The sequence below is a fragment of the Pleurodeles waltl genome, chromosome 4_1 (assembly GCF_031143425.1).
Source record: "Pleurodeles waltl isolate 20211129_DDA chromosome 4_1, aPleWal1.hap1.20221129, whole genome shotgun sequence".
Classification (NCBI taxonomy): domain Eukaryota; kingdom Metazoa; phylum Chordata; class Amphibia; order Caudata; family Salamandridae; genus Pleurodeles; species Pleurodeles waltl.
Genome location: NC_090442.1, coordinates 83990909 through 84006389, shown reverse-complemented (window position 1 = coordinate 84006389; position 15481 = coordinate 83990909). Strand labels below are relative to the sequence as shown.

At 45.6% G+C, this 15481-nt stretch overlaps 1 protein-coding gene across 1 annotated transcript in view; it reads left to right on the top strand.

The window, feature by feature from the left end:
• Window positions 1–15481, top strand: part of LOC138288430 (CD5 antigen-like) — a 166394-nt gene that overhangs the window by 21544 nt on the left and 129369 nt on the right. The window contains exon 2 of the mRNA XM_069229980.1: window positions 13471–13544. Within this exon, the coding sequence (XP_069086081.1) occupies window positions 13481–13544 (64 nt within the window). The 5' untranslated portion in view covers window positions 13471–13480. The remainder of the gene's footprint in view (window positions 1–13470; window positions 13545–15481) is intronic.

The following is a 15481-nucleotide window of genomic DNA, read 5'->3' as shown; positions in this document are numbered from 1 at the left end:
GGGCAGTCTTGTCTCACAGCAGCCAACACCAGCAACAAGAACACCAGCAGCAACAGAAGAATCAGACCCAACCTCTACTTTGGCAGCACCAATGACCATTCAGATGATGTTTCAGGTGGATCTGGATAACCCACAAGAGGTCTATGTGGATCAAACCAATTGATGTATTGGTATGGGAAGAGATCAGCAGGCTGGCAATAAAGTATCTGGCTTTTCCTGTCACCAGTGTGTCTGCTGAGCATTTTTTCAGTGCAGCTGGAAGGACTAGTCTCTCACCTCAAAACATGTAGAGATTGACCATGATGAAAATTAACCTAGATTTTGTACCACCTGATTACACCGTTGCTGAAACAGCACCAGAAAAGGAAGATGATTGGTCAGAATTAAGGGGCATATGTATTCTCGGTTTGCAAATTAGCGGCATTTTTTTATGCTAATTCGTCGCAAACTGGACTCCATTTTTATACTTTGGTGCTGAACACGTCTAGCGCCAAAGTTATAGAGTTTGCGACATTTTTTGTTTGCAGGAAACTACCTTGCGTCAATGAGATACAAGGTCGGCATTCCCGGGCAAAAAATGCTGCTATGGCCTTAGTGCCATATTTATCCCTTCGTGCCAATATCACGCATGGGTGCGGGGGCCTTAAATAATGGTGCTAAGCTTGCTTAGCGCCATTATTTAAGGCCTGGGTCAAGGCAGGCATTAGGGGACCTGTGGGCCTATTTCCATGGTCAGAGACCATGGAAAGAGCCCACAGGTGCCCTTCCTAGCCCCAGGGACACCAGGAGGACACCAGAGGATGGGGGACCCCATCCCAGGTAAGTAGAGGTAAGTAGAGGTAAGTATTTACAATATATTTTTTTAAGTGCCATAGGGGGGCCTAACTTGGCCCCCCCTACAAGGCACTGGGCCCAATGGCCTTGCTTAGGGCACATAAGTCCCCTGGGCATGACCATTGGGCTGTGGGGCATGACTCCTGTCTTTACTTAGACAGGAGTCATGTCCAAGGGGGTTGTGGGTCAAAGAATGACGCTAGTCAGGTTACAGTCATTTTCGGACCCTAACCTGACTAGCACCATTCTTTGACGCACAACCTCCTGTTTCCCCTACGCCTCCCCCACCCAGTTAGCGGCATTTATTTTGACGCTAACCAGGCCTTACGACTGGCTAGCATCATTCCATAAATATGCCACCCGGCAGGCGTCCAGGAATGACGCTAGCCGGCGGTATATTTTCTCACGCAAAACTGCGTTAGTGCAGTTTTGCGTGAAAAAGTATAAATATCACCCAAGTGTGTTAGCTGACCAACTTCAGGGTGAACCACCTGAGTTTAAGGATGAACTCTACTTCTTATCTTTGTCCACCAGCCACTGGTAATGTGCCCTGGTGGCCCCCACCCTCTGCCGGCAGAGCCAGGCCATGATCTCCTGCCAGGTCGGTGGTGTTGATGTACTAGCAGGAGTAGATATATCAAGAAAGAAAAAAAGACAAATTGTAAAGAATGTTCATTGCAAACGCTTGTTTTTTAAACTACATAGTGGCACAATAGAAATACATTGCTGCTGGCTCCTTAGGGCCATTGGAACTTTTGATGTGATGATTAGGAAAGTCAGTCACAGGGAGGGACATGATTTTAACAACACATGCCTCACATAAAACCATTGACTGGCTAAAATGAGACAGCTTAAGATTAACCAAAAAAGAGTGATTTGTTTTCTTTTAAAGGATTCCTAAAAAATGAAAGCACAGAGACACTTTTTGTGGAAAAATTAAAAAGAACTCTGTTTAATGAGTAAGACATCATCCACTATGGAGTACAAGTATTCTATTCTTATTGTGCTAAATGACTGGAAGCGTGCTAGTACATCAGGTACAAATGTGCTACTCTCTGCAGTCTGCAGAAGGGGCAGCGGCAATGAACAAAAAATTATTTTGGATTCCAATGGCCCTGCTCTTTTCCAAAAATCTTTCAATTCTGCCCTGGCTCTAAAAAGGCAGGTGACGATTATATTTCACATATGTCATGTATAACATGGGAATAATAGATATCCTGTCTGACGTAAGTAGATGGTGGGAAAAATGATGCACTGCAATATAGGGAAAGGAATGGGATATATAGATTGTATTGGTCACATTTGTCACAGAGTATCCCATACGCAAAACAGGAAATCACAGACACTTAATCCCACTTTACTGCCTGGCCTCGCCCTCACGCAAATTATTTAAATCAAATACTTTTGCTTGGCAGTAAGGGAAGATAAAGAACTTGACTTAGGGACTGATTTAGATTTTAGACTAGAGTTTGGCAGAGGGGCTACTCCATCACAAACGTATTGCAATTCATAATGGGGCCGATGGGATATCCGTCACACTTGTAGTGGAGTGACCCTCTCTGCCGAACTCTAAATCAGGCCCTTAGTCTGCTGCAGCAGTGTAAGGTACAGGGAAAAGTCTGGGTAGGTATGATAGAGGTTTTGCTCTAGAATACTGGGAGGGGTGGTTCACTGATGATGTAGCTTAGGCTTAATCAGTCAATGTAGTTGAAAATGAAAGCTAAAGAATGTCAAATTTGAAAAGGCGTAAATCCATTACGGAAGCCATATGAAGTATGCAGTGTGAACCACTTGCCTGGGCTGTAACATCTGATACATGCCAAAAATGTTTTCTTTAATGTGGACAGAACTTAGGAACGTATAAAGGAGTGCAGTACTAAGGGGGGTGACTGAGTGGGCACTGAGAGGGAAAAGAAAGACACCTTGTTATTTTTGGTTTGCAATCAATTGAAAGCTGAAAGCTTTGTAAATGCTACATTAAAAGAAGCAGACGCACATTGCACAGCCAACATTACAGTACCTGATTGTACCATGTCGCAGTTGGGAGGGGTCATCATCATCATCATGACTCGCAAAGTGTCATGGGCAGGGAGGTCATGGATGATGGTGAATAGGTGTGTAGTAAGGCTCTTGTTCGAATGAGACTGCTGGATTCAGGGCGGCAGCGCCACCACTTGTGGGCGACTGAGTCCTTCCCACAGCAGTTGGTGGTTGTTAACCCAACCCTTCTCGCTTGCTAGTAGCACCTCATTCAGTCCAAAATGGAAAGGTGACTTGCGGCAGCCTATCGCATGACACTCAAATGATCTTTCAGGGAAATGGTGGTGACAGATCTTACAACAAATCTTACAGCAAAGATCTCATACACACACACAGGCAATGAAGAGATGGAGGATGGTTTTCAATACATCTATTGAAAATACTGTAATCTATGATAAAATATATGAGCTGTAATTATTAGGATAATGAGGCATTACAAAACTAACTATTGAGACGCTTAATTAGAAAAGGATGAACAATCCCAACATATTGCAATAAACATGTCTGTAGAATTCTTACCTTATGCCTAGCGTCTAGCTTCTAGCGAGACCACAGCAGTGATAGGCCAATCTATGCATACATCATCCATGAGAGGAGCACCCACCCCATTACCTTATAATGAACGTCTCCTTAGCTGGCTGGCAGAGACAAGGCAGAGGTCAGTTATAAAATGGCATGCAGCATAATTGGATATCCTGGTAGGAATTAGCCCTCTCAGCCCCTTTTGGCCCACATGGTGTTTTTTATAGGAAAACATGTTTTGTTCTGCGAAATAGGGATGATGTGGACATGTGCCTAAGTGTTAGACTGTGTCCGTGCGCTTGTGGTGGCAACACCAAACGTTATCTTGTGTTGGTCCCGTATTGTTCACTGTCAACCTTGGGCCAGGAACATGATCAGAACATGTTATGCACAGTATTAATAACAACGCTCTCGTAAAATAACAGCTGATTAGGAAAAATAAATCATCCACACTAACAGCAATCTATTCTAAAATGAATAAATGAGAATAGAACATATTATCTGGCCTAAGCTAAGCTAAAATACACTTGCCAAAGAAAGGCACTAAAATGAATCCATTACACTGGGATTCTATGTGGTCATTCTACAGAGAAGAAGCTGGAGGGATTTTCCACCAAAACAGTTTTTTAACTACTCTTTCACGACTAGCTCCGTGTTTGGTCCCTCTGTTTTTTTAGGGTACCCTGACTAGCCTGACATTTTGATGACTGGACCTGCCCTCTGAGTCTTCCACTCTGTGGGACAGCAGTTTTACCTCGTTCTGCATGGCAGTACATTTCAGTGTAAACTCCTTCACATCTGCCATGGAGATACACAGCTGGTCTCTGTCTCTTTAACTCAGTCAGCCAGACTTTTGTTATCATCCCTCAGTAGTCCCTCTTCACTCACCTCTGCAGCAATCTGCATTTCCAAGGAAGTCTTTGTGTCTCTAATGACTTCCAAAATAGTCACCGTGTTTGCAGTCAGGGACGTGTGCTCCTTCGTCTGTTCGGTCCAGCCCTCCCCGGTGGTCTCCACTCTTGCATCTGGGGGTCCTCCTTTCGCAGTGCGCGGCTGGCCCATTGTTGCAACCGAGTGAACCCCTTCATCCTCAGTCTGCATTAAAGTTCGAGCCCAGGGTATGGGTGCAGTACAGGGCCCTCGCTTACCCAGGAGTCACCACCTCAATCCCTGTATGAGGTGATATGTTGAAGATCCCTAAGTGTTACTCCAGTCTAGATCTGAGCATGGAGTATTCCTCATTCGCATTTCAACATCCGTCCAGCCCCCTTTCTGCCTCGAATCATGCTCTTGCCCCAAAGATTTAGGCTGACTACTGTCTCCTAGTGTAGCTGCCACCCTCCCTTCCATGGAAGCTCTCTCCAGAGGCTGGTTGCTTTCTCTGCTTCTTACATGTATTGCGTAGTTACTGTTCAACCACTCCACCATGTAGTGACCTCCCTCTGTGGAGAAGGAATCAGTCCGGGTCCAGTGTGCAATTACCCCAACTGTGGTATTGAAGCTGGCCTGGTTTGTAGTGGGTACCACAGGTACTTGCACCTTATACCAGGTCCAGTTATCCCCTTATTAGTGTAGTGTAGACAGTGTTCTAGAAGTCAGGCTCTGTAGTGGTAGAGTGGATGAGCAGCCAAGGCTAAACTAGGAGACATGCAAAGCTCATACACACTGTAGTCACACAGCACTTATACACATGAAAGAGATTACTCAGTGTTGCAAAAATAAAGTATTTATTTTTGGTGACACAAATACCAAATATACCATCAGAGACTATACTCCCTTAGGAGGTAAGTAATATACTTATTATATACAATAGTACACAAAATAATCACAGAAATACTTAGAAAACTGTGAAAATGCTGTAAAATACAATACGTAGAAATGGGCCTGGGGGAAGACAAACCATATACTAAGAAAGTGGAATGCGAATGTCGACTTCCCACCTAGGCAAGTGTAGTGTGTAGAGGGGACCTGGGAGCAATAGAAAACCCCAAAGGTAAGTAATAGAACTAACCCCAGAAAAGTAGGAGTAAAGTGAGGGGACTTTACTCTTAGACACATAAAAACGACAATCAGGATTGTGCAAAAATTAAGAGGGGCTGCATGACACCAACAGTGGATTTCTGGACCTGAGGACCTGTAAAAGAAGGGGACCAAGTCCAAGAAACACAGAAGACCCCAGGAAGGACAGGAGCCCCGGATTTCCTGGGAGAAGGTGCAAAAGTGGAACCACCGGTGCAGAAGAACAGTAAGAATTGCACCAAAGAAGATGACTTTGGGTTCCTGGCTAGTACAGGTGATGTCACACGATGGATGGAGTATTGCAGTCTTGTTTGCGTTGCTGAAGTCGACCCATGTCATGTGTCACACAGGAAGCTCTCTGTTAAAACAAAATGGTGCTGCCTGGGCCCAGGAAGGACCAGGTGGCCTCTACCCATGTGGGGGAGTGGAAGGGGGCTCTAGGCATTCTAGAGAGCCCACAATGGACCAGGCAGCCCACTCAGGAGTCCCACAGGAAGGGGACACAGGATTTGCAAAAGGAGCTCATGCAGCAAAACAACACATCGCCATCGGTCCACTCAGGGAGCTGTAAGTCACAGGATAGTATGCTGGGGGCTCAGGCTTGCATATGCACTTGAAACTTTGTGCAAAACAAGCCTTTGTAGCTGCAAAACACGTGGTGCACGGGGTAGCTGCATGGAGTAGGAAGACAAGCTCTTACCTACACCAAACTCACGCTGCTGGACAAGGGGACTGTCTGGATCACTTCTGTCCATCACCCGTGTTGCAGGATCCACTCAGCTCCACTAGAGAAGGGGTCCAGTCTACTGGTTGTCAATGCAGAGGGTGCCTGCTGAAGGAGGGGGGTGACTCCTTCAACCCCAAGGAAGATTCCTTTGCTCTTCCTGTGCAGGCTGAAGACTGGCTGTCCTCTGAGGATGCACAACAGGGAAATTGTTGCAGTTGCTGGCAGGAGCTGGAGATACAATTTTGCAGAAGGCTTCTTGCTTCTTTGTTGCAGGCTTGTAGAGCGCCTGGAGGCCCAGATGCAGTTTCTTTGGGTCAGAAGTTGAAGTGAGGATGCAGAGGATTCTTGCAATCTGAATATGATGAAACAGCCAGCAGAGAGTCCCTAAGTAGCCCCGAGAGGAGGAGTGGTCAGTGAAGTGAGTGTCCACCTATCAGGACTCTGACGTCACCTGTCTTGCCTGGCCACTCAGATGCTCCCAGAGTGTCCGGCCCATCTGTAAATCAAGATGGCAGAACCCAGGAAAACTCTGGAGGAGCTCTGAGACCCACCCCTGGGGTCACTCCCCTTTCCTTTGTCCAGTTTCTCGCTAGACTGGGGGTCCCAGGACCGGTGTAGACTGGTTTATGCAAGGAGGGCACCAAGGGCCATATTTATACTTTTTGACGCAAAACTGCGCTAATGCAGTTTTGCGCCAAAAAAATTAGCGCCGGCTAACGCCATTCTGAAGCGCCATGCGGGCGCCGTATTTATTCAATGACGTTAGCCGCCGGCGCTGTCTGGTGTGCGTTAAAAAAAACGATGTACACCAGGCAGCGCCGGCGTAGGGGGAAAATGGCGTATGGGCGTCCACAAATGGTGCAAGTCAGGCTGAGGCAAAAAAATCGCCACAACCTGATTTGCGCCATTTGTTTACGACGCCCATCCCCCATTGACATGACTCCTGTCTTAGCAAAGACAGGAGTCATGCCCCCTTGCCCAATGGCCATGCCCAGGGGACTTCTGTCCCCTGGGCATGGTCATTGGGCATAGTGGCATGTAGGGGGGCCACAAAAAAAATAAAAATAAAAACTTACCTGGACTTACCTTAATGTCCCTGGGGTGGGTCCCTCCATCCTTGGGTATCCTCCTGGGGTGGGCAAGGGTGGCAGGGGGTGTCCCTGGGGGCAGGGGAGGGCACCTCTGGGCTCATTCTGAGCCCACAGGTCCCTTAACGCCTGCCCTGACCCAGGCGCTAAAATCCGGCGCTAATGCGGGTTTTTTAGACCCGCCCACTCCCGGGCGTCATTTTTGCCCGGGAGTATAAATACGACGCATATGCATCGGAGTCATTTTTTAAGACGGGAACGCCTACCTTGCATATCATTAACGCAAGGAAGGTGTTCACGGAAAAAAATGACGCTAACTCCATGAACTTTGGCGCTAGACGTGTCTAACGCCAAAGTATAAATATGGAGTTAGTTTTGCGTTGAATTTGCGTCGAAAAAAAACTACGCAAATTCGCCGCAAACGGAGTATAAATATGCCCCCAAATGTGCCCTTCAATGCAAAGCTAGTGGCTTGGGGAGGCGACCCATCCCAAGCCTCTAACACCTTTTCCAAAGGGAGAGGGTGTAACATCCCTCTCCCAAAGGAAGTACTTTGTTCTGCCTTCCTGGACTTAATGAAATCAAGTAACAGGAGGGCAGAAACCTGTCTGTGGGGTGGCAGCAGCTGGCCTGCCTCTGAAATCCTGAAGGCTGGTATGGCAGTACTGGGGGTCCACGGTGGAGCCCCCAGAGTGCATGGAATCACAAAACCAATGCCAGGGTTAGCATGGGGGTATGATTCCTACATGTTTGATACCAAACATGGCCATATTCAGAGTGACCATTGTGAAGCTGTACATAGGTATTGACCTATGTCCAGTGCACACTTAAAATGGCGTCCCCGCACTCATGAAGTCTGGGGAATTGGCCCTGGACAACGTGGGAGCACCTCTGCTAGTGCAGGGGTGCCCTCACACTCAGTTATTCTGCACCCAGCCTTGTGGGATGAAAGGCAAAGTATATGGTTGACTTATAAGTGACCTGGTGCAGTGTAAATGGCAGTGAAAGGGTGCTTGCACCTTTTCACGCAGTCTGCAATGGCAGTCCTGCCAAAGCCTTTGCATGGGCTCCCTATGGGTGGCAAAAGAAATGCTGCAGCCATAGGGATACCCTGGAACACCAATGCCCTGTTACCTGGGTACCGTATACTAGGGAGTTATTAGGGGGCACTAGTATGCCAATTGTGGATGAAATATTGAGTTAACAGTATGCAGTGACCACATTTAGAGGAGAGAGAGCATGATCACTGGGGTCCTGGTTAGCAGGATCCCAGTGAACACAGTCAAACACACTGACATCAGAAAATGGGGATAACATCCCAAAAAGAGAGTACTTTTCTACAGCAATTACCCCAACAGTGGTATTGAAGCCGACGCCCCCAGAGGCCCCCTCAAGGCAGCAGTTTCCTGCACCTACGTAGAGCGTATTCCCTGGGTACAGCAATGCCCTTACTGCAGTGATCTCCTCCTTATATCCCACAGAGTGCTGCAGTCTCTCAAGTCAGACCAATCCCAGAGTGGAAATAAACTGACGTTTGTTTGCCTGTCCAGGGTCCCCCCTGTTGTGCAGAGATAGCTATTCAAGTTACAGTTTCTGACGTGGACTCCTTTATTGGACTGTCGCTCCCCCAGGGAATTCTCCTCTCGTGTCAGGTCAGATTTTGGGAAGTTTTTCTACCCCTCACAACGGAGCCAGGGTCTTCTCTCCTGCTTCACAGCTGCCACCTACTTCAGCTGTCTCTCACTGGAATCAGTGCTGTGCGGTCTTCAGCCCCCTCTCACTGCACTGATTCCTGGGATAGTCCCCGGGGCGGTGGTCTTATTTACGTGTTGCCAATGCCAGTGTGAGTACCAGAGCCCCGTCGTGCTGATTCTGGGCCCATTACATCTGCTTCATTGCTACTGCCGGCTCTGCCATCTGTGGGGCGACAGGGTAAATTCTTGATAGTCTCCTACTGAGCCACTCGCCAGTGTGCTGCTTCATTGTTCAGGTCAGCACCTCTCCAACAGTCAATGGCCTAGAACGGCCATCTCAGAGTGTAGGTCTCCAGCCCAGGGGCCCAAGGTTCTTTCTGTCACAGACCATGGATGCCTCCACTCTGTAGCTGCCAGATCCTCTGGCCCGCATGCAAGCAAGGTACTAAAATGAACCCACAACGGATGGGATCTGCCTGACATAACAAATACAGCGGGTACACTAGGAATTGTCAATAAACAAGCAATGTGGCTTACCATCACCCATCGTCCTGGTGATCTGTACAGCTAGAAAACACATTACACATTTTGTATGCCATATACACCTCCCCCCTTTTTTTAATAAAATGCAACCCATGACTGCAGTTCAATCAATCAATCAGGATTTTTAAAGTGTGGCTAATCACCCAATAGGGTATCCAGGCACTAGAGTTCACAGTATCTCCTCTCCCATCTGAAATATTACTTTGGGCATTTTCCTGGTTGACAATGTAGAAAAGCCATTGGTCAAGCCAACCATAATGGAGGGGCAGAGATAGGATGATGACTGTGAGTCATCTGATGCGCAATGAAGGGGTAGAATGAATTGGTCAATGAAAGACATATGGATTGGTTTTAGTTGGCAATTTTGGCAAATGCAATGGGCCTGTCTTCAAACTACTTTACTGCCATCTAAACTGATGGGATAATAACCCATAACCCTGGCCACTTTGTAGTCATTTGAAAAAGAAATAGAAAGCCTTCTCTACAAGCAAGCATAGAAGAGCTTGCTTGGGTCTGCATACTCTGCAATCTTCACAGTAGACTACCTAATCTAGGTCCAGATTTCCGACAAAGTGGTGCAGCGCGGTGCTGCACAAAAAATAGCAGCGCTGTGCTACGCCACTTTTGAAACGCAGGGATGCGCCTTATTTACAGGAATACGGCGCACACCATGCACCGGCACTGAATTACGTTGCCTGCACCAACACAGGCACCCTTGCACCATACTGCAAGGGTGTCTGTGTTGAGGGGATAGATTGGTTATGTGCATGAAGGTGTCCCTTCCTGCACATTAACAATCTACAATGGTGATTTGGCAAAATGCGACACTCATAGAAGTACCAAAGCGTCATTTTGAAATGATTGTTTATGTGCAGGAAGAGACACCTTTCTGCACATAAACAACCATTCATGGGGTTTTGCTCCTTCTATGTGTACTGCAGAATGCAGCACACATAGTAAGATCAAAAAATGAGGCGGAGTAAAAGTATTCCTCCTCGTTGCACCATGCTAACATCACCACTGTGGTGGCATTCGTTTTTGGTGCTGCCTCAGATTTACGCCTTCTTGTAAAACTCGGGCAGCGTCAAAAGCAATGGCTGTTGCGGTGGAACGCCCACAGCAACACTCATTGCATGCCCCTCTGACACAGAAAACTGCATTGGGGTGCCATATATACAAGGAGGCGTTAAGCTACACAAAAGTGACTTAACGCCTCCTTGTAAATATGGTGCAGTGAAAAGCACCACCGGAGCGTCACTGAAAGTGATGCTCTGGTGGCGCTAGGGCCTTGTAAATCTGGCCCCTAGTGTCTTAGTCTTAGGGGCAGCATAACCAACCAGATGAAAGCTTAAGCTACAGATTAGTGTAGAAACAGGAGGAACTCAGCTACAGAAACAAAAAATATAGAAAAAAAGATAATGCAGGGTGGGATAACAAGAAAAAACATTGAATAGAATGAAGAGCATTTGAAAAAATGTATGTATTGGGGAGGGTTAAAAGAGAAATAAATATTAAGAAGAACTTACTGGGGCCAGCAGAGCCATCTGCCGTGGCACTGGTGGTGGATCTTCCACCTGCTGCAGCACTGCTTGTGGCACCCTCCTTGGCCCCAACCTCTAATGCCCTCTTCTTGCCCTTGGGTGCTAATGTAAGAAATAAAGAAGGTAACAAAAATAGATTAATGATACAGTTGATCTCCTAGAAAATATTTTGACAGGCAAAGGCAGACGCAGTAACCTATTGACATTTTACTTTTCAAAATCAGATTACCTATATGATCGAGTTGGCCTATTCCTGATTTCTGACACCTTACCTAAGCCCTATTTCAAATTTCTTAATCTACATTTGGAAAAACTGATGCATTGCAATGAATGATCTTTGCTTCCTAAAGCGCATTCACAAGCCCCTTTGATGGCCCAATACAGACAGTTTCCCTTTTCAATGCATAGATGCATGGACACATCACTGGAAGATTGCTTGAGACAGTATGAGCTACAAAAAAAGAAAGACGCAGAGAACGCTAACTCACTGATATATGTTACTTCCTACGACTACCACAGTACCCCTATCTTAGTGACAGGCGGACAGAGAAGTCAGTATAACTTCTTAAATAGTCAGGCCAAGCGAGCGTCTACAGCAACGAGCAGAACTAGGTTGCACTGATCATTTGGCTCAATCAAATTGGATCACATAATATTTGTAACCTTATATTACATGATCTTAATTTACCTCTGAGTGTAAGCATCATGTTAGTTGAAACAAATTGTAGTATAGGAAACAACAAAACCAGTAATAATTAATTACTAGTACTCACCAAGCCCCGTAACCTGGACGTCCATCAGGTTGAGGAGGTCCCTCTCCCAGTCAAGGATATTGGCCCAGCAGTGCATCAGCTGCTGCTGGGTGCACCGGACCCCAGTATATCGGTGGACACAATGGTGTACCTCCCCCAAGCAGCCGACGCTCCCTCATGCCGTCCCTACACCCGGGCCTGCCACCTGCTGCCAGCATGGAGGGGAGGAGGCGCTGCACAAAGAAAAACAAGTGGCATCACCTCCTCCTCACTACAAATGGTGTGAGGTTGCACCTCTTGGCGGGGCGGGTGACAGCAGGGTGTGCTGTTCGCTGCATCTCCTGCATTAGTGCCTCCTTGTCCCCCACGTTTTGCCATGGAGCTGGGTGGAATATAAAAAAAGACAGTGGGAAAAGAAGGAATAGAGAGGGAGAAATTAAGTTATGGAAGTTACAGGAAAACTAAGGAAGGGACAAAAAAGTAAAAGAAAATAAATAAAAGAGGCAAAAACATAAAATACACCAACACAAAGATAATAAATGTAAAATTGGGGATGCTAATTTGGATAAAGTAAGGATGGCTAAGATAAAGTATGGATTGAAAAGTAGGCCCAGCACCATGTACAGAATAGGAAAAACAAGATGGCAGAGTGCACGACTTGCACCAATCGGCGCGAACAGGTGTCCAATCACAACTTTGCCCACTCACGCAGAGTTAGACGGAGTTCGCAGAGTTTTTTCTTCACTCCACAGAATTCCACGTGGCAGAACACCAGAGACGCCTTCCAGGCATATTCTTGATAACTTCTTCTTTTGAACCTTTAAACATGATCTTGTATTGCTCTGAGTTGCTCATTTGAGTGACTTGAGAAAACTGTAGATATCTTTACAGACTGTCAGGATGAAAAACATGGTAGAGCGATGTATTCCTCTCGTATATATGTTAGTTTTGGTTCAATGATTGACTAGAAATACTAACACTTCAAGGTAAGTAATGTGATCTTTGCTTCTGTGACTGAAAGAGATATGTGCATTTGTTTGGTTCAGAGAACAAATATTTAGTTCCAGATTACGAGCCCACACCACTCCCCTTGAGTAGGAGAGTCAAATGCTACTATGAGTTACTTGGCTCCCGGTAAAGAAACATTAGTGGACTTATTACTAGTTAAGGCTTCATGTCCTTCGCAACTACTGAACAATTTTCTGTATTAAGCACTTTTTACAGAGATTTGAGGACTTACCCTTCCCATCTCCTTTTAAATGCTTCTCTTTTTTGAGCATTGCTGCTTTAACTTTCAGGATACTACACAGAAAAGGCAGGTGTTTATTATCACTATCACTAAAATGTTTTAAAATAGGGTATAGTATTCATATGAGCCCTGGGTTACCGAGAGATAGAGAATGAAACAGGTCAGTCTATAGCAGGGGTCTCCAACCTTTTCTGTAGTAAGGGCTACTTATTTTACTAGAATTCTAATACTGACCGCATCAGACAAGTTTACATTTTTGTCTTGAACACACACTTTTTAATTTTCATATATATATATATATATATATATATTTATTCAACCCAGCAAAAGTTCCATGTTTGGAGACCGGGCTGCACACAGGAGAGCTACTCATGGGTACCCAGAGATCTACTGGTAGCTTCAGAGCTACCTATTGGAGAAGCCCAGTCTAGAGGAAACTAATATTTTCATTATTTTTTCAGAGCCTCCATCATGCTGGTGAAGACTGCTTGCCTTCTTCAGGTCCTGAGTGTTGTGGTCATTTATTCTGGCTATGGTGAGTGTGGACTCATGTAGTGATGACCAAAGGCTGCTGAAATTAACCTTAACGTGACCTAGAAAAGTAGAGTGTACAACTGAAAGCTCACATAAAAACCTTCTAAAATGCTTCTAATCACACAGCACTTGTGATCCAAGTTCCATTTGAGTGAAAAATATTTTTTTGTAAATAAACTATAAGATTATTGACTACTGCAATGCATTTGTCTGAGCTGCTTCCTCTGGTGCAGAGATTCCAAGACAGTGAAAGGCAGACAACTTGTACTAGTAATTAATGTACTTAATGACCATATAAGTACATCAAGTAACCACTTCTAAACACCCCCAACACCATTCACACCCGTGACCCTCAAGGTGCTCAAGGAGCAAAAGGAATGCATTTATTGAGCTGTCCCTTCAACTCTGCACATTCCCTACTGAAAGGCAAGTTTGGTGTAAGTAACACTCCCTTCAGACTCTGACATCATTCTGAGTTTTTACATAAAACCAGTAACCCCTAGAAGTGGGCTCTCCTCAGCAGGCACCTGGATCTGGATACCCACATGTTCTTCATCTCCATCCCCACTTGGGATGATCCCTCCTAAAGCTCAGTCAAGAACATGTGGTGTATGTTATGTTTTCTACTGAAGTGGATAATTGGAATATACAATTACACTAACATTGACTGCCAGATACCCCTCAATTTACACTCAAAGGAGGTAAATCCTGCAAGGGAGGCCAAGGTTTGACGAGTCAAGAAGAAATTATGAACTGCATCTAAAACAGTATTTGGCTGAATCCATCCTGAAGTTGGTGAAGACAAACTCTGCTGACTATATCCCCGCAGCCCCTGTTTTATTGCTTAACGAGACCACCGAGAAGGCTGCCATCTGCCTCTATAGTATCTTTTAAATCTCATAATGTGTATACACATGTGTGTCACATATTATATACATCATACTGGCTCAAGCTATATTATTCTGCAAGTAAATGAATAAACTGTTTCACACTGAAAACCCCCACACAGATCGAGACGTGTCAGTAATTCTTGAACAGCTTTGAGATTTCATATCAGGCCATGGGCCGAGCTTTGACTTCTAGCTGACTTTGAGCTGCTGAAAGGAAAGTGTCTCCTAAAGTATGGACTACCATACCTGACATCATCACTGCATTTTCTCGTACTCTTCATTTCAACATTCTGCTCAACTAGCTAGACTGTGCAGATGGCTTGTGTGACAAATGCTCTCTATGATTTCTGTGCTGCTCTGCAAGAGTTCTAGACTGTGCTGGACACAGTCGGTGCATCCAAATTGGACCTCCTTTTATCAGGGTTGATTAACGTCCACCTAACTAGGCCATTGCTGGATTAATAGTTGGTGCCATATGATCATGGAGTGCAGGCCGTTTCATTTCTCTTTAGTCCTCTGTTGTAGCCCAGTATTGCTTCTTCAAACCAGAACCATAGTGGAGGGGGGGTTCAGGCTGATGGGATCCATATATATTAGTTGGGAGATGTGATGAGCTATGTACAGCTTCATGTGTGGTAGGCATAAGCCCCCTGCTTCTGTTTGTCACTCTTCAGTCTTGGTTTCCACCCCCCAGATGAAGTTCCTTATGTCTGTGTCTATCTGGTTCATTAGGGCTTTCCCTATAATAAGGGGGAGCAAACCAAGAACATCATTTTATCGGGGTGCGACAAACATTTTGCTTTCACCCTTTCCCATAGTAATAACTGCAAATTGGACCACTTCTCAAAATCCTGCCTGTTTTCCCCATCAATAGCTTCAGATTGCCTTCATGTTTACCCTCCATCCCTCAGTTGACGAAAACTCTGAAGTATCTCGGTCCCTGTCACACTTAATTGGTGAGGAGGTCCTCTAGGCTTAAGCTCATGCTTGAGAAATGGGAAGTGGCTCACTCTTCCACACATTACTGGGAAAATGTATATATTGGTGT